The 26745-nt window shown below is 45.9% G+C and overlaps 1 protein-coding gene and 2 long non-coding RNA genes across 4 annotated transcripts in view; 1 reads left to right on the forward strand and 2 right to left on the reverse strand.

The window, feature by feature from the left end:
• LOC309527274 overlaps positions 1 to 26745 on the reverse strand; it is a 439252-nt gene that overhangs the window by 194844 nt on the left and 217663 nt on the right. The window lies entirely within an intron of this gene.
• On the forward strand, positions 19412 to 25951 carry NKX2-8 (NK2 homeobox 8). Its single transcript, XM_082192690.1, has 2 exons — positions 19412 to 19866; positions 24531 to 25951. Exons 1-2 carry the CDS (start codon positions 19713 to 19715, stop codon positions 25061 to 25063), a joined length of 687 nt encoding a protein of 228 aa, XP_082048816.1. The 5' UTR covers positions 19412 to 19712; the 3' UTR covers positions 25064 to 25951.
• On the reverse strand, positions 20403 to 23300 carry LOC309515095. Its single transcript, XR_014212262.1, has 2 exons — positions 22735 to 23300; positions 20403 to 22473 (listed from the first exon to the last, which is right to left on the reverse strand). It is a non-coding gene; the product is annotated as an uncharacterized lncRNA (long non-coding RNA).

The following is a 26745-nucleotide window of genomic DNA, read 5'->3' on the forward strand; positions in this document are numbered from 1 at the left end:
CTTTCTTTCTCATAGAATCAAGAGTTGGAAGGGACCATGAGGGTCATCTTGTCCAATCCCCGGCAATGCAGGAATCTTTCGCCCAATGTGAGAACTTCTCTGCTCCTACCATTTCTGCCATGAAGTGGAAGAAAATGGTCTAAATAGCATGTGGTGGAAACTGAGGGGTTTGCTCTCAAAATCACAAATGCATGTTTTGCTAGACAGGCACAGGGTTAGTACACAGAGTTTTTGAACTTCCTGGAGTGGACCCTCTGTGTGTTGTCACTTCCTTTGCCTCCACTGGGTGGGAACTCTGTAACAAAGGAGACAATCCTTTATATTTCCTTCTGCCTGTGAGGAAATCCTGCTTTCAGCCATGTTAGCTAAGACTACTAATTTATTTTATTGTAAGTTATAAGGCGGTTTGTTTGTTTTTGCACACTGCTGTATTTGCTGCCTGCATTGAAATGTAAGTAAACACCTTTCCTGTTTATCTTACTAAAAGCATGTGGTTCATTCTCTGCGATGGAGTTGAAGAGGGGAAGGTCAACTGATTACATATATAGAAGGGGATAATTGCCTAATTCCTAAGCTTTAATAAACTGCAAATTTTATGTTTTACTCTGCTAAAATGCTTCACATCCAGATTACTTTTATATTTCTACCCCTCACATGAAATAAGATTAATCTACAAAATTAATCCTCAATCTGTTTTTCCACATAAAGGTTATGGGCCCAGAGTAGGAATAAAATCCCTGAGAGTACTTTTTAAATAATAATAATAATAATAACAAACAACTTTTATTTATATCTCTCCCTCCCTGTCTGAAGTTGGGCTCAGGGCGGCTAACATCAAATATATAACATTAGTATAAAGTCAAACAATAATTAAATTACCTCCTAAAAACAGGTCAAAAACAAATTAAAGTCTAATTAGATGGCTTTCCGCAAGGCTAGGGTTGGGAACAGTAGGTGCTCATTGGCTCAGCTATTTACGCTGATCTTATATGGGCCTGTGAGAATGCTGGGAGGCCTCTTTCATATTAGTTCTTATACAAAAAGAAAAGGGGAGTCAGCCTGAGCCTGGCGGAACAACTCCATCTTGCAGGCCCTGTGGAAAGATGTCAAATCCCGCAGGGCCCTGATCTCTTGTGGCAAAGCATTCTACAAGGTTGGGGCCAAGGCCAGCCTAATCTCTCTGAGGCCCGGGATCTCTCTAAGGTGTTATTATTTGTAGACCATAAGGTCTTCCGTGGGGCGTACCAGGAGAGGCGGTCCCATAGGTACGAGGGTCCTAGGCCGTATAGGGCTTTAAAGGTTAAAACCAGACCTTAAACCTGACCCTGTACTCCACCAGGAGCCAGTCCAGCTGGTATAGCACTGGATGAATGTGATCCTGTGGTGAAGACCCCATAAGGAGTCTCGTCGCGGCATTCTGCACCCGCTGGAGTTTCTGGGTTTTTGAAGACTTCAAGTAATTTTTGAAGGATTTTAACCTGAATAATTCCCCCCCCCCTGTTTCCTGGTGTCCACATGGACCCTTTGTCCTATTGTTAGAGGATGAGAGAAATCCCCTGCATTTAAGCAACCAAGGGGGAACAAATAAGGGGAACAAAGACAAAAACAATGTGCGGGGAATTCTGACCACTGTGAGAAAAAGATGGACCACTGGCCAGATCCAGGAGGACTATTGCTATATTCCTACATTCTTGCCTTGGCAAGAGTTTGTCTAGAGATGGAGAGGAACTATGGTCTGATTCAGCATAATTCTTCCTATGGTCTTCAGAAATCAGAACTCTCCCATTCCAAGTGAAGTGGGAAGTCTGGAGTATGGAGACAGTAATGCTTTTGAGTATCAGTTGCTGGAAACCACAGGAGAGGTGACTGCTCTTGTGCGCCAATCCAGTGGCCACTGTGAGAACAGGATGCTGGACTAGACGGGTCGTTGGCCTGATCCAGGAAGCTCTTCTTATATTCTTATCTTGCTATTATATTCTTATAATCTTATCTTGCTAATCATTATTTTTAAAATATATGATGCAGTTAGATTGAGGATTAAATCTGTAAATTACAATTTAAACCTCCGGTCCCATGTGTGTGGGAGAAATATGAGAGTAATCAGGTTGTGAAGCCCTTTTCAGCGGAGTAAAAACACTCACAAGCTTCTGCAGCTTACCTGAAGCTAGGAATTAGGCAGTGCTTCTTTCTGGGGGGGACACATACCCCTAAACATTTTGTGAATCTTCGTACTTTTGTCCATTTACTGTATTTATTTTTCACGATTTGAACTATAAAATGGTGATTTTCTTGAGTCAAAATGAGAGTACCCCTAAACATTTTTTTTAAGAAAGAAAAGCACTGGAATTAGACAATTACACCTTTTAATCCCTGTTTATTAGTGGTTTGCTGACCTTCTCCCTGTTTGTCCCCATTGCTAAAAATAAAGCACACATTTTAGTAAAAATAAAAAGTTTTACTTGCCAAAAATGAAGGAAGCTAATACTTCCAAGTAATATTCAGGTAAAAATGCTTCTTAGGTACAGAATACAAAATTTGTTTCCAAAATGGAGTCTGGACTCTAAGCAAAGCCCAGGTAGGTACATCTGCTGTCTTGAAAGAAAGGGAGAGTTCAGGCAGGCAGGAAGTACATAAGATTATTTCCTTTGTTAGAAATTCCCACCAAAGCATTAAGGAATTAACCTCAAACAGTCCCTTCTATATTGTTCAAGGAACTCTATGAGCATCAGCCCCTCATGTGCCTGTCTGGCAATCCTGCATTACTGATTACAACTGGAAATCTTACAAAATAAGGGCGTTGCCATGAGACTGTAAAAATCCAATAGTTCTTCCTAGATCACAAAAGCTGAGTGTCCTTAACTGAATGTGAAATTAAACATTCATTGGGAAAAGAAGAAAAATAGTTGGAAGTCCTTATGGATTTTAAGGGAACCAGGAAGCAGGGCTTCATTACAACCTATGAGAACAAAACTTCCATTGAGTCTGGTAATCGTGGGTCAGGGCTCCATCTAAGTGTAGCATCATCAATGTACAGGGCACTTTATAGCACAATCATTCAAAGGGGTGGGAGTCTCTGCATAGGAACCTGTCTTACACTGTCTGGCAGTGACTTCCCAGGGTTCCAAACCTGGGTCTCTCTTAGCTCTCCCTGGAGATCCCTGGAGACTTGCTCATTGTGTCAGGGTCAAATTGTACAGGTTGAACATAAGATCCTGCTGGATTAGGTCAATTGCCCTTCTAATCCTTAACTGAAAACTGCCCTGTGATCTTCAGATTAAGGGTGGTATAGAAATGTAATTAGTTCACATGAACACGAAAGCTCATACCAATAACATTCCCCTTTTTAAACTCACAGCGGATATGTTTGCTCAGGCTCTATAATAACTGTTCAGGTAGTAAAGGTAAAGGGACCCCTGACCATTAGGTCCAGTCGTGGCCGACTCTGGGGTTGCAGCGCTCATCTTGCTTTATTGGCCGAGGGAGCCGGCGTATAGTCATGTGGCCAGCATGACTAAGCCGCTTCTGGCGAACCAGAGCAACACAAGGAAACGCCATTTACCTTTCCGCCAGAACGGTACCTATTTATCTGCTTGCACTTTGACGTGTTTTCGAACTGATAGGTTGACAGGAACAGGGACCGAGCAATGGGAGTTCACCCCGTAGCGGGGATTCGAACCGCTGACCTTCTGATCGGCAAGTCCTAGGCTCTGTGGTTTAACCCACTGCACCACCCGCGTCCCCTTATTCCCTCATAAAAGATAAGACACGACACAGTCTTCTATAAAAGTATAAAAAGCGTTTACTCGCATTCTGTTCACAATTGGATCCCAGAAGGCAGACTTACGTTAGAAAAGTTACATACACCTGGAAATTATCTCACAGTCCCTTTGTCCTCTCTTGGCTGGAGGCCAAAAGAGCATCTTTGGCTAAGCAGATGTTGCTTCTTCAACGAAAACAGTCATGGAGAGAGAGGTGGCTGTCCTGCCCTGTGCTTTTGTCCTTACCTGCACAGGTAAGGCCACGCCCACCTCTAGTCACATGCAGAGGAAGTCTGTCCCAGCCCAGAAGGAAACAGGAAGTTTACCTGCTGGCTGGAGAAACATTCCCCATGTGTAAACATGTTCACTCTAGGAATGTTGCACTTGACTGCTCTTGTGTTTCACATCCCACATCTGCCCTAAAGGTTAAATGCATATGCTCTAATGGGAGCCCATTAACGAAATCCCCTTGGCAGGGAGGGATTGGAAGCCCGAGAGGTTCTCTCTTCTCCCGCTCTTCGCTTCAGAGCCTTTCCTTCTGTGGGGTCTCAAGTGCATATTTCCCCTTATCTCTCGCTGAAGGCTGAGATGGCTAGAACTATAATATAACTGGTTCCTCCTCTATTCCCTTTTCTTCCGAGAGTTGCTTCATACGCTCTGCAGTTGCAGACGTTAGGCCAGTGCGCTCTCGTCCTGCTTGCGGGCTTCGCACATGCATCTGGCTGGTCCCGTGAGAAAAAGATGCTGGACTAGATGGGACACTGACAGAGATAGTATACAGTGGTACCTCAGGTTACATACGCTTCAGGTTACAGACTCCGCTAACCCAGAAATAGTACCTCGGGTTAAGAACTTTGCTTCAGGATGAGAACAGAAATTGTGCAGCAGATGCAGCAGCATCAGGAGGCCCCATTAGCTAAAGTGCTGCTTCAGGTTAAGAACAGTTTCAGGTTAAGAACGGACCTCCGGAACGAATTAAGTACTGAACCCGAGGTACCACTGTACACACACATTCAGAAAGTCCGCCTCGTTTTTCACCCAGATTTCAAGGGTCTGAGCTAATCCCTCGTTTTCCTAAAAGTTTTTAGTAGCGGCGTCAGGGAAAGAGAAATGGAGTTGCACACACTCACTTTGCTTTGACAGCACCATCCTATACATGCTTACTCAGAAGTAAGGCCCACTGAGTTAAATGTGGCTTGCTCCTAGGTAAATGGGAATGGGGCTGCAGCCTTTGACCGCCTTCATGCTTATTGCCACACACACGTGCACACACACAAATATACATACATATACCAAAAAAAGACAAGACACTGAAAATATACATTTCAGTAGAAAATACTCGGGATTGAGGGGTCCATGGTGCTCAATTTATTCTCTTTTCCTCCCAGGTCTTCCTCCCAGTACCAGCGAGTGGAGTTTATCATAGCTTTGTTCAGCAGCGTTTATGATTTTTATTGTACTTTACTGCCCTGTTGAGAACCGCCTTAAGATTTCTTCATTTTTAAAAAAATTGAAAGGCGATATTAAAGATATATTGAATAAATAAAAAATTAATCACCGTCATTTTTATTGACGAGGGTGCACCTAAATTCTCTTGCTGCACAAAAACTTAAAAAGAGCTAGGCCTTGCATGACTGTTTACAATCCAGAATCTGGCAGATACACCTCAAATTCTCTTCCGTCCCGCTCGCGCTGATTTTCGCGTGCTGGTTATATTACCAAGGCCGTTCCTCCTCCATTTCTCTCATTCTAGATTCAGGTAGGTAGCCGTGTTGGTCTGACACAGTCGAAATAAAAATTAAAATAAATAAAAAATGGTCCAGTAGCACCTTATAGACCAACTAAGTTCGTTCTGGTATAAGCTTTCGTGTGCATGCACACTTCTTCAGATACCATTTCTCTGAGACACTGATGCCTGTTCACAAGCGATGTCCCAGTGGCTTCCCCGAGCAGCGAGCGACTCTTTCGCCTTGCCTAGTCACAAGCGGAGGAGGTCAAACTATTCCAGGTCTCTCTCTCTCTCTCTCTCTCTCTCTCTCTCTCTCTCTCTCTCTCTCTCTGCATCCTCCATGCCACAAGCTGTCACTTTGGGTGGTCGTCCTTTCAGCCATTATGCACGTGGACTTCGTTGCTGGAGGAGCCGAGCCTCGTCCCTGCCACTACCTTCCCTTTGTTTAAAGCCTGGATTGAGGACGCTTGTGTTTTCCTCTTCTTCTCCTCGTATTATCCTTTTAAGCTGTTCTGAAGAGAGACCCCCAGATTTGCTTTATGCTTATTATTTCTTCAAAGTACGTCGAAATACGTCTGCATTCAGAGAACCCCACCACCACCCCACTCCCACCCCCAAAGGGTTACAAATTTATCAGTTTCAGCTGCATGAAAACGGTCAACTCATGAAACTCAAATCAAGGAGTGTCTGGTATTTATGCAATCTCTCCCTCTCTCTGTGTGTAGCCCAGTTCATAGATTGACTGTAGGATGCAATGGATCTCTTGTAAAAGTAACAGAGCTTTCCCTTTACAGTGGTACCTCAGGTTAAGTACTTAATTCGTTCCGGAGGTCCGTTCTTAACCTGAAACTGTTCTTAACCTGAAGCAGCACTTTAGCTAATGGGGCCTCCTGCTGCCGCCGCGCTGCCGAAGCACAATTTCTGTTCTCATCCTGAAGCAAAGTTCTTAACCCGAGGTACTATTTCTGGGTTAGCAGAGTCTGTAACCTGAAGCGTATGTAACCTGAAGCGTATGTAACCCGAGGTACCACTGTACTTCCAAGAACAGCAGATCGTAGCCTAACTTTAAGCACTTATTCCAAAAAAGAGTAATATGACACCATAGAAATATACTCCGATCTTATGCATTTCCCCTCATTAAATGAGCACTGCAGGGTTTAATTGTCACTAATTTCAACTGGAACTGGATTGTACTCAAAAAAAGTGCTGGGTAGTACCCAGCTCGCGAAGCACTTTCCAGCCCATTGATTCTAAAGATTTAAGCATGTGCCTCGCTGAAATAAATGGGCCTGAGATGTGCCTGGAACTTGGAAGCAAGTTTTCCGTTGAGCTTTCTGTCCTATTTCCTAAGGAGCCCACATGTCAGACCACATGCGTCACATCCTGGAAATGCTCGATTTGGCAGACTTGTGGCGTTGAGGATAACGACCTGTTAATGATAATGATTATCATAACGATATCCTCCCGGTGTTGAAAGGCAAGCCCCATTTACAGTAAGCGTGTTTAGGATTACACAATTGACTATTATCAGCATGGAGTGCCAGGCTTCTAAAAAGTCTGGCAGGGAAATCCTACGCGTGTTCACTCAGAAGTAAGTCCAACTTTATTCAGCAGGACTGCGCGATTGCAGCCCCCCACACCTTGCAATGGATGTATTATTATACACGATCAGGTTTGGTAGGACCCTAATACTGGCGTATGACACAAGAGGCGAGTGAAACAATTCGAAGGACCCGTGTTTTCCTTACTTCTCTGGGTTAATCGGTTTAATTCGAGGTTTTCTTTCCCTATTCAATTTCTCTTTGCACCTGTTTCTTCAGATCCAGCTTCTATTTCTTTTCCTCTACACGCCAATCCTATGTCGGAGAGAGAGAGAGAGAGAGAGAGAGAGAGAGAGAGAGAGAGAGAGATGCGGGCTTTCCCTCTCTTCCAAGGCAAACTGCGTCCCACAGAACGATCACCCGGTTGCAAATCACTAGAAAAAGCGAGATCAGCTTTGCCTTGAACGCAGACCTCAGTCTCTTAAGCCCTTCAAACCTCTAGGTCGACAGTCTGATTTGAAATCATAAAATGTATTTGTGGTACACAACCGTAGCCATGGAGGTTAGTAAGAAATGTCAGTCAGGGAGACTTGGAAGTAGATTTTTTTATTGCTGTGCCAATTGCAGTCATTTGCTGTTAGGGGTAAATAGGGTCGCCACCCCGTGCCTTTATTACCCTTGAGTAAATATCATAGTAGAACACGGCTCGGTTCTGGATTACCGACCACCCAACGTGGGCGAACGCAAAGCTCTCCAAACAAATCTCGTGTATTTAGGTATTTTTCGGTTGCGTTCCCAACGCGAGGAGTCTAAGGCGCATTTTGTCTCGTGCGGAGCGCGATTCTAACCCCTCTACCACAAAGCAGCTAAGCTATAACAACGTCCTTCTTGGTGCATATAGTAAGTACTTCTTGACGCATATGGAGAGTCACAGGCACCATTGGCAATCGCTAGCAGCTTTTCCTTGCCCAAATTCACCATCCCTAAGCCCAGCGCAGCAACCCTCCTTCCCCTCCTTTTCCCCCTTTGTATTTAACCGGGAACAATGACAACAACAAAAAGACTATCCCTTCGAAGTAGAGTGGGGGGAGCTCTGTCTCCGGGCAAAATGGAACGCGATTTCAGCTGAATATCTTAGTCTGTTCCTAATCGTAATGGCCGTTGCAATTGTAATAGTAGCATCTACTACCTGTAGCAAAGAATCAAATCTACTGGAGTCTATAGATAAGGAAATTGTTTTTTATTCCTGGGTACCTTCGGGACAGAGTTTTATATTGCACAACAAATTAGAACCCATTTTCTCACCCAGTGTCCCCTCCAGTGTATGTGTGTGTGTGCGAAGTAGCTTTGTGTGTTCCTTCGTCAACACATGGATTTCCCTCCTGCTCCTGTTCCTCACACCAGCTGTGCCTTCTCTTCACTACCTAGGCCGCCTGCTCGGGTCTAATCTGGAGATCTGCCAGATCAGGGCATCCGCTTAGAAAGAGACCGACCAGCTGCAAAACTTTCCATTTCTATCTTTCTAAAGTTACTTTCCTCCCCAACAGCACAGAGACTCTTCCTTCTGCCAAAAAAGTGGCAGAGGGATGCAGCTTAGCTGTGCTGATGGTTTGGCAGCCCTACATATAAGGCGATGCAGTACTCTAACCTGGAATTTGCCAGTGTTAGATGGATTTTGATGAGTAGGGGAGGATATTTAATTTATTCCGCTTCTTACTTGTGTAAGAATGCAAATACCTATTTCAGCAGAGTTAAAGACCAGCATCTGTGTACAGCTTATATGTAGAAGCTTTTAGAGACAAGGTTGTCTAGAACAAATTATGATATCCAAGGCTGCTTAGGCAGATTTGGATCATCTTCCTTCTCTGTTTCCTCTTAACAAATAGATCATGCTTAGACTGTTCAAGTAAACAAGAACGATATAATGTTTACTCACAGCAAAAGGATTCAACAGGGACAGTGATGAACACCAGGAAGAATAAGTTTATGTTTTCTATTGTACCCCCTCCCAGCACAAAAGTTTAGAGGATATGAAATCATAGAGTCCCCTGTTTGTGACTCTTTAGCAATCATGCACTTGTGGTTGGGCTGCAGATTCTTCTGCGTAAGACAGCTTCCTACAGGGACCAGATCCGGGCGCTCTTGGAGGAATCTGATTTTCTAGATCCATTTCATTCAGAGTTTAAGCCTGGTTTTGGTGCAGAAACTGCTTTGGTTGCACATAGCTATCCACTTCCGTGTTTATTTACTGAGAATAATATCAATCGCAATGGTTATCGGTTTCATTCCACGAATTCCGTCTTCCCTGGAAAACGGGTAGCGTTATATTTTGTAAAGCGCTGTGGCTTCCAAGGTTAGCTGCAGATAAGCTTACAGTTGACTCCCATCGCATCTGAAATTCATATTCTTACGTCGTCCACACTGCCAATAGCCCTGTGAGGTAGTGGTCCCATTTTACGGACAAATGACTCAGAGAACATGACATCAAGACCTAGCTGAGTCTCAACTGCTGATTCTTTCGCTGTCTTCTTTTCCTTGTTGGGGATAAAAAGTCAATCCGCTCGAAACGCGTTGGGGGCTTTGCTTAGTTCTTATGGGAACTGCTTTACACGTTGTTCGCTTGCTCAGGTTTGCTTTGGAAGATCGCGAGGGAACAGCTGAGCTTCGTATTTCAGAAGGGTGGGAGCCAGAGTTTTGGGTAAGGGGTAAGTGCACGATACTCAGTAAGGTCAGCAGTTGGATATACATCATATTTAATTCAACAATAATAATAATAATAATAATAATAATAATAATAATAATAATAATAATAATAATAATATTTCTTCCTTTGCTTAACGAATATGTTGCCCACACACGGACTTTGGCATCTTTGGCATGCACATCTAAATATGGGTCCATTTAATTGCTTATAACAATTGTCAGACTCAGAGAGTAGAACTGGCGAGTGGGTCAAATGTAAGTGTCCCACCTAAGGAATAATCACATATCGTCTGAAACATGGATGAGGCTAGATCATCCCATCCTGCCGTCCCTGTGGCTTATTTCTTGTTCCATTGTCCTCCATCTTGGAGGCTCACATGGTTGAATCCAAGCAAACAACTTTTTTAAAAATCCCAGCACATAGAAAGCTAGAGGTCAGGGGAAAAGGATTCTAGTCTACCTGACAGCTAGGTTTCTATGTGCAGAGATGGATTGATTGTACGGGAAATAATTCCATTATGCGACACTCCCACACACGACAACCTGCCACTTGATCGGCTAATTGTAATAAGTTTTAAAACAGGTTCCCAAAGCAGCAGAGTCCGAAGTCCCACTAGGAAGCTCTGGAGATAGGAACAGCTTGATATAAACACCCCGGTTTATATCAAGATATTTTGGTAGCTGAGAGCAGATTCTCCTCCCCTCCACCCGAGGGAATTACCTTCCCGCCCGCCCAGCACAAGGAGATTCTCCGAAGAGCTATTAAGGGGTTGGTGTACTCGGCTCGCTCGGAGGCTGGAAGAGGAGCGTTTTTGGTGCCACTGGAGAGAATCCATAAGAGAAAGAGCAAATATTTGGTGCTGAAGGGCTCTTAAGGGCTGACGAGTACCATTTACTTATTTCTACACAGCAGTGTGGGCTTAGGATATTCAATAGCTTAAAAGGCTAAGAGAGGTCACTGGAGTAGAGACTTTCTCTCCTGACTCGCGAAGTTTGAAAAACAACAACCCAAACCAACTTTCCTTAGAGAGTCCTTGGCAAGGATTCTAAGAGGCACCTTCAATACTTCGTCCCTCCGGGCTTCAAACTCCACACACAGAGAGAGACAACCTCCCCAGAAGCCAGGAACTGTTTGCTTTCAGGGTCAAGATTTTAATATAAGTACCTTTCTTTCTTAGAGGGGTCGAGGAGTTAGGAGGTGGGGATAGTGGGTGAGGGGTCCCCCTCCCCTAATTCGTTGCCATCGCTGATGGCCTCAGAAATATTGGCCTGTCCTTGAGGACACATACAAAGGAGAACTATCTCCTTTTGTGAGACACCCCCCTCCTTTTTGGCTACTGTTGTTTGCGGAGAGGAGCCGGCACCTCTCTAAGCTCTTTGCAGCCACGCTGGCTCCGACCCATTTCTTCTAAACAGCCCTATTATATTCAAGGCGGACTTTGCCTTTCCAGGCAGTTGTGATGGCTACCTTTGGCTCCCATCCTCAGCCCAGCGGAGCCGAAGGGTTTGCATTGAAGCCGAGGTCCATACGCAGCCTGGTCCACAACTCAGATGAAAACCAGGGCATTTGGACCCAGACCAGTTCAGCCCCATCCCCTTCCTTAAGTGTAAAAAAGGAAGCATTTATCTCCCAGGGTTTCGGCGTACCATGTTTGGCGACCCTGCTTCTAGATTGAAGTTATGAATTGATATTCATTACACACACACCCCCACACCCCTAAGCTGGCATTCAAATGCTGGTGGGCACCCGGAGCCCCTGGCTATGAATGAGTTGTTTCCCTGAAGTCGTTTCCATTTAATCTCATTTAAAAAGACATAACTAATAAATTTGTATGGAGTAGGCTGCAGTAGACGCAAAGCAGAGTCGATCGTGGTTCAAATCCCATTGAACCCAATTGAAAACCATGACAACAAGGAACAAGCTCCGATTTATCCCGGAGAGCTAAAGCACATTGTCAGGAGGCGCCAATCACCTATTATTCCCCGTCTGAACAAATGCAAAATCTTGACTGGAACAAATGCTTCCAACAGGTCCAGGACATAGGGCTACATTTCCCCTTTGTTCACAGGCTAGCAGTTGGCATGTATTTGTGTTCCCCTCGGGCCGACCACCCAGGACGATGGGGAGGCTGATCTAGGAGGAACCAGGGGAGGGACGGGGGAGAGGGCTGGGAAGGGGAGGGGGGGGGAGGCAGGAAAGCGACTGTCACCGGGCACGCTTGATAGGTGGCTCCAATCATCACGGCCTGGGAATCTTTTCTAGAGAGCCTGTCCAGTCCCTAAGAAATATGCAGGAAGTCGGCCAACTGGAGCCCCGTCCCCTGCTCATCCCAGGCCACAAATCAGCCCCAGAGACAGAGCTCTTTGAGCCTCCCCGCCGGGCGCATTATTGCTCTATTTACATTTTCAGCCGGCCAGCGGGGAAAGAGGGCCAGAATAAGGAGGGGCGGGACTCAGGCTCCGCTCCGAATAGGCGCGCCGAGAGGCGTTTGTGTTGGGGCGCTGTTTGCACAGGGAGCTGCGAATCAATAACCGCAGGAGATTAAAAGAATAATCCCCCCTCCTCCTCTCCCGCCGAGATACAGGCCCATCTGGAATCATAGCGAAAGGAACCACAAGCCACAATTGCACGGATTAATTGACTGATTAATTAATTAATTGCTCAGGGGAAGCCTCCTGAAGAAGTTAGTATAAGGATGTGACTAAGTGATAAGACTATCAAAGTATCCGCATCATACCTTCCCGGACTTTTGAGACCTCTGGACTAAAAACAAATCATTGTGATGTATGGCATAAAGATCAAAAGATCACAAAAGCATAAAATACAGAACTAATGACCGAGCACTGAATCATTCTCTAAAAATGCTTGGCAAACCAGAAATATTTTCAGTCAGCGTTGTCTTGCCTTAGTAATGGACTGGATGAGAGTCAAGGTACTGAGGCACAATCCAGATAATACCAAGGCACTCTTAATGGGTGGCTCCCTAGACTGGATGTATGGGAGATGACCTGCTCTTGATGGGGTTACACTCCCTTTGAGGGAGCAAGTTCATAGTTTGGGGGTACACCTGGATCCTTTACTGTCACTTGAGGCAGTGGTGCTGAGTGCCTTCCATCCCTTTCAGCTGGAGGCCCTATCTGGACAGGGATAGCCTAACTTCTGTTGTCTATGCTCTGGTAACCGCCAGGTTAAATTACTGCATCACGTTAATATGTAGGACTGCCTCTGAAGGCGGTTCAGAAGCGTCAACTGGTGCAGAATTTGGTGGTCAAGTTGCTCACTGAAGGCAAGGCAGTTTGAGCATATTATAAAGATCCTGGCCTTACTGGACTGGCTACCAGTTAGTTTCCAGGCCCACTTCCAAGTGCTGATTTTTACCTACAAAGCTTTAAACAAGTCAGGACTGCAATATCTCAAGGACCACCTCTCCCCATCTGAATTATCCCAGACCCTGTGATCATTATCTGAGGCCCTTCTTTGTGTGCCTCCTCCATGAGAGGTCTGAAGGGCAGCAACTCAAAAACAAAACCATTTACTTACATTACAATGCAAGCAGCAAATATATCAAACTGGTATGCTGGTAAAAATACTTCTTAGTTACAAAATATAAAATTACTTTCCAAAGTGGAGTCTGGGTTCTGGGCAGAGCCAAGGCATGTACAACTGTTCACATTGCTGGCTTGAAAGAAAGAGAAGGAGAGCTCAGACAGGAAGTACATAAAATTTTATTCTTTGTTTGAAATTCCCACCAAAACATTAAGAAAATGACCTCAAATAGTCCATTCTATATTGATTCAGGAAATCTTTAAGTGTCAGCCCCTCATGTGCCTTTCTGGCAATCATGCATTTGTGATTTTGACTGTAAATCCTACAATTTCTAGCTGCTGTGTAAACCACAGTGCCATAACAGGTGTCCTTGCCCAGAATGTCTGGCTCTGAGAAAGGATCCCCATGGCCCTTTCTCAGAACATGCAGGGATGCCGTGGAGAGGATGACAGAGAGTTTAGCCTCACCTTCTTTAGTTTCACCAGGGTGGTGGTGATAAGCAGTGTTACCAACAACAGCAGGAAGGCTGGCAGGCAGGAAAGTGAGGTAGCTAATAATGAGATAAGTGGGTAAAGGGGTCACCCTGTTATCTGACTGAGTTCCCTCTTTCTGCCTCATGACTGGGTGGGTCCTGCCTTCCTGAGCTGGAAGCCCACATTTATTGGACTGAAGTGAATTCAATGCATTTAAGTAGCAGTTTGTTTGAGTTGCAATTAAATCTGGTTAACCCATTGAAGGGACGCAGGTGGTGCTGTGGATTAAACCACAGAACCTAGGACTTGCCTATCAGATGGTCGGCGGTTCGAATCCCCGTGATGGGGTGAGCTCCCATTGCTCGGTCCCTGCTCCTAGCAGTTCGAAAGCACATCAAAGTGCAAGTAGATAAATAGGTACCGCTCCGGCAGGAAGGTAAACTGTGTTTCCGTGCACTGCTCTGGTTTGCCAGAAGCGGCCTAGTCATGCTGGCCACATGACCCGGAAACTGTACGCCGGCTCCCTTGGCCAATAAAGCGAGATGAGCACCACAACCTCAGAGTCGTCCGTGACTGGACCTAATGGTCAGGGGTCTCTTTACCTTTACATTTACCCCCACTGAAATAAATCACATGATATTTTTCAGTTTACCCTAAACCACCATGCAAACCTTTAGCACATGAACACTGAAATAAGTGTTGTGTCTAATGGAATTCAGTATGCAGGTAGGTTTTGTATGCCTGTGAATTGATGCTAGTTCTCTGTGTTTGGAATAAAGGCAAATATGGTTAGTCCCCTGCATGTCAAATATACAGTATACCCTTTTCTCATATAAGTTAAGCAATGGATTCATAGCTAAAGATTAAGTTACCATTTCTACAGTATTTTGAGTAATTCCAAAATCTCTTTATCATGATCAGCTAATATGCCACAAGACAGTGAGCAGACTTTTGTTGAATTGTTCCTAGGATTTCATCTTAAGGTCTCCCAGCCAAACAGATTAGGTGGAAATCAATTATGTTGAAATCAGTATCTAATAGGATTGAGATGGGATATATATGCAGAATCAATTGCTTCAGAACTAGGAAAGAAAACACCAGTAGCCACTTGTTCCTTACAAACAAAAATTATTTAAAAAATTGTCCACTAGCACCTTAGAGACCAACTGTTTGTTCTTACACATTCCTTAATTACTAACTGAATTGTTGAGTTCAAATCATATTTCTAATAGATTGTCATTATAAAAAAATTCCTTCCAGTAGCACCTTAAAGACCAACTAAGTTAGTTCTTGGTATGAGCTTTCGTGTGCATGCACACTTCTTCAGATACACAGATTGTCATTGTCATTCTGACAGACGGTCATTGTTGCTGACAATCTGGGTATAGCTATTGAATCCAGCAATTGCCATGACCCTATGGGGAAGAAATATTCCCTACTGCTGATGTTAATGCATATCTGGTCCCCTTGATGCTTTCTTCAAAAAACCCAAGTTTGCAATGCAATCCAGATTGAAAAGCATAGAGCCAATTGGACGGGGCCCCACCTGGTGGTATCCTTGCCCTAAAGCAGATGCAATGCTGTCCATGGTGATTCCATAACTTGCCTGGTACCAATTTTGTTCTGGTATTATCATTACTATTAAAACTTATATACTGCCTTCATCGAAGGACCGCAAGGTGGTTTACTGTATAAACACAAAATGCATAATAACACACAAAACTATACCCACCCCCCAGGTTAAAAGTGTGGGATGTATTATTACTTGAGCAGTTGAGTACAACAATTTCCTGTTGCCTAGAATGGACACAGGGGAATGTGGCTCCAGACAGGGAGGACTTCCTGTCATACCTGCTCTAGAGCTTCCTCCCTCTGTGTGTGACCAGGAAGATGGGCATGACCCTAGCTTACCAGATAAAAGGGATGGCCATGCAACCATCTCTCTCTTACCATTTGGACTCTTACTCTCTTACTCTTGCTCTCCTGGCTCTTAGCCAGTGCAAGGCTCAATCTTCACATAGGCTGGAGCCCTCAAGCAGAAAGTCTGAGATGTAGCTCAGACCTCTTTTCACTGGAACCACAAGATAAAGCCTGCCTTCAGATTATTGGTGTGAACAGAATATGAGTAAAACTTTATTCTTACTTTTAAAGAAGACTGTGTTGTCTTATTATTATTTAAAGAGGGAAATAAAGGGGAAACTTACCAGGAACAACCCAGACTGGACAAGCCAGAGTGGATTTCTTAATTAAAGGATTCTAACGAATTAACAACTTGCTTCCAATAAGATGGAAATGGAATGTGCTCTGCTGTTTACTCACTAGCGTGAGTGATGAGGAATAATATCAAAATTATATATCCTCCCCTACCTTCCTTAACATTCCCACAAAAAGGTCATAGCTTGTATAATTAGCCAAATGCCTTGTTGAAGAGGAATGCACCTTCTGCATTTCCCCTGTTTAACTAGCTAGTACCATCTGAGAATCTGAGAATCATAGAATTGTGGAGCTGAAAGGGAATGTGGGGGTCATCTAGTCCAACCCCCTGCAACGCCCTCATTGCCTCACTCCTCATTCTGGACATTTTTCTAAGCTTAAGTGTAACCAATCCACTTCCTTTTGAGTCCCAAACCCATCTGACTCTAGAAAACAATGCCTATACCTAAAACTATGTACATTTTTCTTCTTCCTTTAAAGGAGAGTGCCATTTCCACCCTGAGCATCCATCTCACAGATGGCGTCTTGCATTCTTGGGATCCAGCTGTCAGCTGCTGCTTCAGGAACAACCTTCTTTTGTGGTAACTTTCTACAGAATGATTGTAACTCTTAACATTTTGTTTTGACATGACTTTTCCCACTAAATTAGACTATTGGTTTATCTAAAGTTGGTTTGCTGTTTTTGTGGGATGTAATCCACTACAGCAGTCAAGTACCACACTTACTGTTTGCCTAGAGTGGATATGCAGGGGAATGTTGGTTCAGCCAGTTGAACTTCCTGTTACACCTGGTCTGGAGCATCCTTTCCTTTGCATGTGACTAGTGTGGGATGTAATCCATTGAGAGCAGTCAAGTACAACATTCCTTGTAATGCTAGAGAAGACATGCAAGGGAATGTTTGGTGCAGCCAGTCGAAACTTCCTGTTTCTCCTGACTGAAGTATCCATCCTTTTGCATGTGATAGAAGGTGGGTGTGACCTAACCTGTCCAGGTAACAAAAGGAAGAGTCACTCAGCACACCTCTTTTTTTGGACTCCTTTGTTTGACCAGCTTTTAGCTAGGACTGCTCTGCTAGCTCTCAGCTAGCGGAACAGTAGGATTATTCCCCCATATGGGATAGATCCACATGTACGTATTTTTAACTAAGTCTGCCTTCAGGGATTCAACTGTGAACTGATGTAAGTAAACTTCTTTTATTGACTTTGCATAAGATTGTCACGTCTTTATTCTTTTAAGAGGATTAAAGGGAACTTACCAGGAACGTACAATTCAATGTGAAGACAGACTGAATTTTATAATAGTGAGAGGCTTACACAAGCCTGCAACCAGCTATCTGCTATGCATGTAAAAAAGGAATGTAAACTCTGCTAAGTAAAGGAACTTGCTGGTGCATGTTAGGAAGGATATTAATAAACAATATATCCTCTCCTGCCACCCTGAACATTCCCACAACTAGTAGGTGGGTATGACCTTTCCAGACCTGGCAAAAGGCCAAGTCACGTAGCCACCTCCTTTCTTCTTTTTCGTCCTGTCTGCTTCCTGATTCACCTAGACTGCACTGCTGGCTGTTAGCCGGCAGTTCCTAGGTTATCTCCCATATGGGGTAAACCTGTCTGTACATATTTGTAACTTTAAGCCTAAAGCCTGCCTTCAGGAATCACACTGTGCTCTGCCTGATCACAAGTAAAACTACTTTTTGTTACTTACAAATAAGACTGTTGTGTCTTTATACTTTTAGGAGGGATAAAAGGGGTCTTACCAGGAATAATAGAACAGATCTCAATCTGGGCAAGCCAGACTGAATTGCTTATTATTTTAAGAGACTCACACGAGTCTGCAACCAGCTTTCTTGCTGTGTAAAAGGGGGAATGCACTCTGCTGCATAACGAAACTTGCTAGCGCGAGTTAGGAAGGATAATATTAATCAATATATCCTCTCCTATTACCCACAACACTCCCACAGTTTTTAGCTTCAGTTGTGTTATGCGAGGATGGGGGGTGGCATGAGCTTATGGCACTGGATTGAAATAACTTGAAAATAGATCCAAATATCCCTTCTACGCTGTTCCCCACCACCCAGGCAGGAGTGGAATAACTCCCTCTTCTAGGAACACTGCTGTCAACCCAGCCCAAAGTGAGCCACACCGGTTCCAATACCAACCACTCTAAAGCAGATGTGGAGAATCCAGGGCCCCTCTATGTTGTTGGACTCCAGCTCCCATCAGCCCCGGCCATCACTACCAATGACTAGGGATGATGGTGGCTGAAGTCACACAACAGCTGGAGGTCAAGGTGTTCCCCATTCCTGCTTACTCCAGTTTAACACCATCAAATGTGTATAATCTGTGTGCACAAGAACTTCTGAAGCCCCCTGAGATTAACACCTATCCCTACAGCTTTCAATATGATTTAGTTTCAAGTAAGTGTGCTTAGGAATGCCGTTCTATCTTTGAGTTTTGAAAAAAACAACAACATGGCAAAACGATCATTTCTTTCTTTTCCTTTTGCAGGTTTGCAGGAAGTTGCTTTGTGATCCATCTCCTGCACTGGTAGGAAGTGACTCTTCAAGGTTTGGAGCAGAAGTCTTTCCACCCCTACCTAGGGATGGTGGGTACTGAACCCAGAATCGACAGCATGCAGAACCTTTTCTCTCACACTGAATTGTGGCCCTTCGCTAACTTGGCTACAAGGAAGGCTCACACCTTTGGAAAGCAGAAATCAGTGGTTTGGCGCAGATGACCCTCATGGTCCCACCCAACTCTACAGTTCTATGATTCTATGGTTTGGCCTCCACAAGATGATGGGTCGAGCTAGGAGTCTGCGATACTCTTTGGAAGTAGGACCCCGGTCCCACTGACGGAACGGGCTTCCTGGGAAAGCGTTTTCACGACCTGGGAAGCTCAGCCACGCTGGTGCCTCCCTGGCGTTGGGCGGAGAGGGACTCAAGAGGCTGTTCCCGCGGGGTACGCCCCTGGATGTTTGAGGCGCGAAGGGAAGCCCTACGCACCCTCTGCAAAAGAAGAGAAGGGGACCCATTGAGACTGAATCCTGGGTAGCTGTGCCCCCGAAGTGGTTCCCAAACCGGGAGAAGAAAACAAACAATGAATAAATTCCTGCATTCTCGTGAAAAGGCTGAGGAGCGAGGGAGGGCTCGAGGCGAAAAGCAAGCGAGCCCCGGACAAGCGCTGCGGATGTCCCTGCGAGGATTCACTTTGTGTGCTCACAGAAGGGCGGAGGGGCTAGCGAGGGCGGCTGCTGGTCCCCGCATACCACCCAAGATGTTATTCACGGCGAACAATTACCATTATCTGTCCCCACTTTGGCCTAATCAGACAGAATCTGTAACACTGAAAGCTGCTTCCTGCTGGCTTTGGGGAGGGGTGATTCTGTGGGGGGTGGGGAGAGGAGGGGGGATGGGTAGGGGGCTGCGTGTGTGTGTGCGTGCGGGGGGGGGTGAGGTTGCCCTTACTCCCCATTAGAGCTTGAGCACTTGACTAATTCAGGTACTTAGCATCCCATAGACAGGGACGGTTTGAAAGCAGCCCGTGTTGACGCTGGGGAGGAGGACTGTTGATATAAACAGGAGCCCCCTCGGTAAGCGACACTAATCTCTCGCCGGAGGGGAAGCAGGGATGAGCCTCCGGCCGAGTCTTCCCGGCACCCAGTAGCTGCGCTCTCCTCGCCTTAGCCTGCCCATCACCGCCACTGCCGAGGACTGACTAAGAGGCGGCGGCGGGCATCTCTGCCATGACTACCGTGGGCAGGATCAGCTTCACGGTGCGGAGCCTTTTGGATTTACCCGAGCCGGAAGGCGGCGGAGGCAAGGAACAGGACCCCAGCGAGGGATACGGCCGCTCCCTGTACCGGGAATGGATGGAAACGGACAGGAGCCAGTATCTGTGTGAGTGGGGGGGGGGGGGCCGGCGCGGAGATCGCACAGGGATGAAGGGCTTGGGGGAGATCCGGGGGAGAGGGAGGGAGAAAATAAAGGCGACCACCATTTTAGAGGGAGGTGGAACAGGCGGGGAGATAACGGGGACGTGGTGGTCACCCAGAGATAATGGGCGGAGGAATATTGAACCCCAAGAATATTGCTGGGCAGAGATGATGGAAAGGTGCGTGCGTGCGGCAGAGAGGGGAGAACTCACCCACCCCACTGAAGGGAAATCGATAACGCTATGCATCCAGGAGATATTGAGCGAGAGATGTCATATTTGACTTTCATACATATCGCTGGTGTACGCAGGTGTGTGTACACGGACCCAGGGACGCCCACACACTCGTTACTCAAAGCAAGGCAGAAATACATTTCTTCCTATCATAAAGCTTACTCCAGGCAAAACCGTGAGATCCCTGTAGTAGCCTTTGTGCTTAGGAATGGTCCAGCTTAGGTATTGTCTCTTCCGCGCTGATATCTTCAAGATGGACACATATGCGTCTGTTCAGATATTAATATAATATGTATTTACTAATTGGTCACATATTATATACTAAAACTATTACGACTTCACATGTAGGGTTATTTTTTTGTTTCTTGACGGTGCCTTTTACCTCGACTATTAATGCTTTGCCGTTTATATATCTACCGTTTTCTACAGAAAATGTACCATACGAATTTAAGGACACTTCCTCAGCCAGAAAATTCCACTGAATGAACGTGTGCCTAGATGAAGATGTTGGCAAATATATATTATATGATTCTATAGTCCTTTTTTAAAAAAAACAAACAGATCTCTGTTCATAGTTTTTTATAATTGCTTAGAGGCAGGGAAACAGACTTCATAGAGATATTTCCCACCTTATGGAAAATCAAAACATTTTTTGTAGATAAAAATAACAAACCAAGCTCAGCCCAGTATACAATCTATACCACAGTTGCTGTAATTAGTTAATATTACTGTAGTAATTATAATGATTAGAATATGCTTGTATTGCTGGGCAACAAGATTAGATCCGTGGCTGTCTTTTGTAGTCCCCCCCCCCCAGGGGCTCAGTTTGTTTAATTACAAAACACGCTTCAGTATATCCCTGGGCAATTTCCTCATCATAGCTGATTTCTACGGTCTGTCTTTCCCTCCCCTTCCCTCACCACCGATTTCTGTTTCCAAGTAAAGGCTCTTAAAGCACTGTAGTCTATTTCTGTGGTAGTTAGTATGTACGCATGTACCAAGTTCCAGCCTTTCTACAGAATCCATGGCTTAGATCATGATGGTAATATAATAGTGAAAGATGATCTGACTCATCCATCCATCGATGCATATTTGTTCGAAGCCCGATAAACTCCAGCGCTTGGATTCAAGTCCCATTGGTCTGAACTCCAGCTGAATGCTAACCAAGTTATGAGTAAAATCCAGCCACACTTAAGTTTTTGTTTTTTTAAAAAGAAGTCCAATTGATTTCAGTGGGAGATGTAGCCACGTGTTTTTATTTCCCTTTGAAATCAATGGGACAGAGCTTAATTTGGGCTGGCTAGGCAGTGATTTTTGCTTCCACCCCAGTGAGGTTTGGAGAAATGTTCGATCAAGGAAAATGAGGGGGGCGGACTTAATGAAATCCACACCTACAAGCCTCACTCCTGCCGAATCGTGCTGCCTGCAGCCTTGTAAAATATAAGCTCCCCCTCCCTACGACCCCCCAATAGCCTTTTCAGGCTGCCGTTTAGTCCGATCCTATGCATATTTGCTCAGAATTAAGTCCCATTAGATGCGAAGAGACTCCCAAGTAAACGCGCCCAAGATTGCGACCTTCGATGGAAGTAACTTTGGTTCCACCGAGAGCAGATGGGTTTACAGGCTGTGTGCCCGCTAAACCTTTAAAGCACACACACTGACACACATACCCCATTAAATCCTGGGAATTGTAGTTTGCTAAGGGTGCCGAGAATTGCAGTTCTGTGAGGAGTAAACTATAGTTGCCGGAATTATTTGGGTGAGTGGGTGTGCTAGAAATGGATGCTGTATACGCAGCTTAAGTCCAAGTCAACTTGTTTCCGGTCGTCTTGCCAATAGTTTAAGCTCCCTTGTTCTCAAGATGAGGAGAGTAGTGGGTCGTTTTCTTGGCCTCGGCTCTGCTTTCACCAAAAGCAGATCCCCTGGTTAAATACAAGAGTCTGCCGCTCCAGAAGATGCTTCTCGTTTGGCCCAATGTTTCCAGAAGCGGAGTAGCAGTTCTTGGATATCTAAGGACCCTTCCCCTTGTGGAACAGGAACGGCTTGCATCTTAAATCTCCGGCACTGAATTAAGGAAATACGCAAACGAGTACGAGTCCATTTATAGACAGAGTAATTCACAACGGGTAGCAGCTTATTTAAAATCCTAATAACCCAGCTCAGTCTTCCAAAACGCTTCTTGGGAAAATGGTGCGCCCCAGGGCTTCCTAGTGGGGTTTTCCGGAGGCAATGGCCCTTGGCCATAAACCCTCGCAGGTATTCTTGCTGATGCGCCTCCATTCCGATTTTTTCCATCCGCCACTTCGATAAAAGCTGGTCCCTTCGCAGCTAAGCGACTCCTGAATGAGAGGAGGTGGGGAGAGATTCTTGTCACAGAAAGACAGACAGGAAGACAGACCCATTGGTTTCTAGAGGCATGTCTCACGCACCGTATAAACAAAGCATTTGCCATTAGTAAATCCACCAGGAATATCACTTCCACATACCCACCCACGATCCATGCTTAGGATAACAAATGCGCTCAGCCGCATCTTCTCTTCTTTTAGCTTATTAAGGCGAGCGGCTGCTTGGGGGGCTTCCGGGAGATCTCTTGATCTAACCTTACGCTTGGAGACGGCGAATACAAAAGGGTACTTTAAAATAGATGTTGAGCCCTTGCAGTTGGGTGTGTGTGTGTATGTATGGGAGAGGCAGTAAGAAGGATGAGAAAGTTTAATAGATTTTTGGGCATCCGATAAATGTCTACCTCTCACTTTTCTTGTTCTTTTCTCACACTCACTCACTCACATACATATATACGCACCCTACAAACCACCAAACGCACCAATCATTGTTATTTACTGTTTTGCAGCTTTAGCAAGCGCTCCAGCTGCCCAAGTATGAATAAAAAAATAAGATAAAACGCAAAAGATTAGGAACTCAGCAAGCTAAAAGCCACAAACCCATTTCTACAACTGTACAATTAATATTTCGTAAAAGGACTGGCTGGAGCTCATTGAAATCAAGGGGAGATATTCGCTATTGTAAAACTCTTCCAATAGAGAGGGTAAGATAAGAACAATATTTCATCAAGATGATAGCTGAAAGGAAACCTTGCCCGCAGTCTCGCGCTTAACTCGCGTGACACAGAAGCGGTAGCGCTGTCTTCTCAACGCAAACCACAGGAAGGCGGTTTCTCCCGCGTCCTAGTGCTGCTCCTGTTCTTATCCGAGGTTCTTGCGGGAGTGGATTGGTGCTCCAGGAGACCAGTTCACGTCAGTCTCCAGTGTTGTTGGCTGGCAACTATGCATAAAATAGCCACATTTAAAAATCAAGATGAGGCGGGTGAGAATTCCCAGAGTCATCTCGCGGTAAGGTTGGGAATATCTCCCTTGGGAAACCCTGGAGAGCTACTCCCGTGGATGGGACCAATGGTTTGATTTCGTATAAAGCAACTTCGTGCGTTCCTGTGTAAATCCTACCCGATCCACCATCAAAGCCCTGTCCAAATAAAAAGGTCACAGTGCGCCCAAATAAAAGCGCTTCTTGGGCTTCGGCTCTGTCGGATCTCCAGAGAAAATGGATCTATGGGTGGTTGGGCAGATTTATTTCTGCATTTTGTGTGTGGCTATAGCTATATGTTCTAGAAATACACATATCAGGTAAAAGAAAGTGCTTCTTCACGCAGCGCACAGTTAAACTGTGGAACTCATCCCACAGGAGGCAGTGACAGCCCCCAACTTGGATGGCTTTAAGACAGGATTGGACAGATTCATGGAGGAGAGAGCTATCAAGGGCTACTAGCCATGATGACTCTGTTTCTGAATGCCTGTTGCTGTAAACCACAGGAGGCGAGAGGACTCTGGGGCTGAACAACTGCTTAGGAGTTTTCTACGGGCATCTGGTTTCCCACTGTGAGAGCAGGATGCTGGACTAGATGGGCCAGGGGCCTGATCCAGCAGCCTCTTCCCCATGCCCTCTTTCTCCACAAACACAGCATAATGTACCATTCAGACCTAACCTATAGGTCGGATCCATTGAACAGTACAGTGGTACGTCGGGTTACAGACGCTTCAGGTTGCAGACTCCGCTAACCCAGAAATATTACCTCGGGTTAAGAACTTTGCTTCAGGATGAGAACAGAAATCGCGCAGCGGCAGCGGGGGCCCATTAGCTAAAGTGGTGCTTCAGGTTAAGAACAATTTTTAAGTTCTTAACCCGAGGTACCACTATATTTCATTGATGATGTTGTTGATGTTGATGATGTTTCGACTGCGCTTTCAGTCTTCCGGAGTTTCCTAATCCTCGCTTACATGCGTCCCTTTGGAGCGGTAAATAAGCAAATGACAACCACGAAACGGGATCTAACGCGCCTGCCTTGTCTCCTTCCCTCCCCAACCCTTGTCTTGCCCCGCAGCTTCGGACGAGAGCGGCCCCGAGAGCAGATCGCGGCCGGCCGCCGCCTCGACACGAGCGGACGAGGACGACGACGAGAAGAAGAAGAAGCGCAGAGTGCTCTTTTCCAAGGCGCAGACTCTGGCGCTGGAGCGGCGCTTCCGTCAGCAGCGCTACCTGTCTGCACCCGAGCGGGAGCAGCTGGCGCACTTGCTGCGCCTGACGCCCACCCAGGTCAAGATCTGGTTCCAGAACCACCGCTACAAGATGAAGCGCGCCAAGGGCAGCGGCGCCGGAGGAGAGCGCGCCGGGGAAGGAGCCGGCGGAGGAGGAGCGGCGGCGGCGCCTCTCCTGCGCAGGGTGGTGGTGCCAGTGCTGGTGCGCGAAGGCAAGGCGTGCCAGAGCTGCAGCGGCGCGGCGCAGGACTACGGAGGCGCACAGAGCGCGCTCGGCCTCCAGGGCTACCCGGCTTTCCCGCAGGCCGCCTCGCTAAGCCTCTACCCCACCTACCAGCACTTAGCGCCCCCGGCTCTTGTCTCCTGGAACTGGGGGTGAGGAAGGCGCCGAGGACGCAGACAGGTTGCCAGAAGGAGAGAGAGACACACACATACTGGACCCCGCCTGCCCTGGGGCGACGCCTTGGACTGGTGCCTTCATCTCGCGAGGCGTTGGCTTGGATAGTACTACTTTAGAGTAAAATGAGCCGCGGATCCCAACCAGTAAGAAAGAAAAACCCAGACATCAAAACCCCAGCTGCTTGCTACCAAGGGAAGTGGGTCCAATCCTCTCTCCCGCCCCCGCCAAATTATCTTTACGCGGAAGTAACAGTGGGATCTTGAAGACTGCAATTCCTACGCACTCTTCCTGGGGGTTAAGTTCCAAAGAGGATTGGCAAATAGGAAGGCGTATAGAAGGAAGGGTGCAAAGTTAAGATCGCCCAACCCGGGTTAATTTCCCTTCAACACACACACACACACACACACACACACACACACACACACAGTGTTCACAGTAAGGGGTCGGGAAAATATGGGGATTTTCTACCCATTGTTGTCGGTGAAATGGGATGGCAGCCCTCATGAACGATTGTGAGTAGCAAAGCCACGAATGGTAGTTGTTCCGGATTAATAGACAGCAGTGTGGGAGGGGTGCTTCGGATCCTGGTGTTACTTGGAAAAGAACAGAATTCAACGGGACTTCCCTGTCAATGTTGTGGGGATCGGAATGCCTGGCGTAGCTAACCTTGATCGTCTCGCCCTAACCCTGTTTTTGGCCTTTTGTTTTAGAAAGCTGGCCGAAAACATAGTTGCTTTTTAAAAGAAAAAGAAGGTTGAGTTTCATTCTAAACAAAACGAATAGTGAGTTGCTTGTATCAGACATAGTTGATTTTCAAATAGAACTTTCTTACCCTGATCAATAAACCGGATTGTTGGCAAACAAAAACCACCCTCGGGATCCGTGTCTTTTTGGCAGAAGAGGCCGGCATCCCAAGATGCGCGCGCGCTTGCGATCCCAGAAGTCCCATATCATCCACTATTTCTGATGGGACCATGCCGGCAAATTCAGGTTGCCCTCTTAAATTAATTGGTGCTACAAACTCCCTCCCTGCAAAAGATCGAACTTCGGGGGATAAGGAAAGGGGGGGGCGGGGAGGAGGAGGAGAATGCACTGGAAAGTGTGAGGCTAACAATTGCTTGGCCCAACTTCATATTACCAGCAAACAAATCAGAACAAAGGCTCAATAAATAGCCCTCGTCCTCTTCTCGCAAATCAAGGCCGAATGATCCAATGAATTGGTGTTTGGGAGCGACCAAGGTCTCTTCCCTTCTGGAAGGATCCCACTAAGTTCCCTTTTAAATATCTTTTTAAATATCTTTTGGGTGCCGTTGCCTGGTCATTTGGAATTATGGGATTAAAATCAGTCCCTTGGAGTTCGCGGGGTTCGCAAGTCTGTAAACGCTCAGAAGGTCGAATTGCTTCCCTGCATTTATGTCGAAGGGGCAATTTGCACCGGAAAGAGTGACTGTCAAGTGACAAGCTGTTAGGGAGATGCTTGACCCCTCCCCCCTCTCTCTGGGGTGCTTTCCTGCATATGGGCTTCTAGGACTGTTTCCAAGGCTAGGACCCCTTCGCGGTAGGAAAGCAACACACACACACACACACACACACACACACAGAGAGAGAGAGAGAGAGAGAGAGAGAGAGAGAGAGAGAGAGAGTTCCACAGTCTGCGATCT

This window comes from Podarcis vaucheri (assembly GCF_965113315.1).
Source record: "Podarcis vaucheri genome assembly, chromosome: 1".
In the NCBI taxonomy this organism is placed as follows: Eukaryota; Metazoa; Chordata; class Lepidosauria; order Squamata; family Lacertidae; genus Podarcis; species Podarcis vaucheri.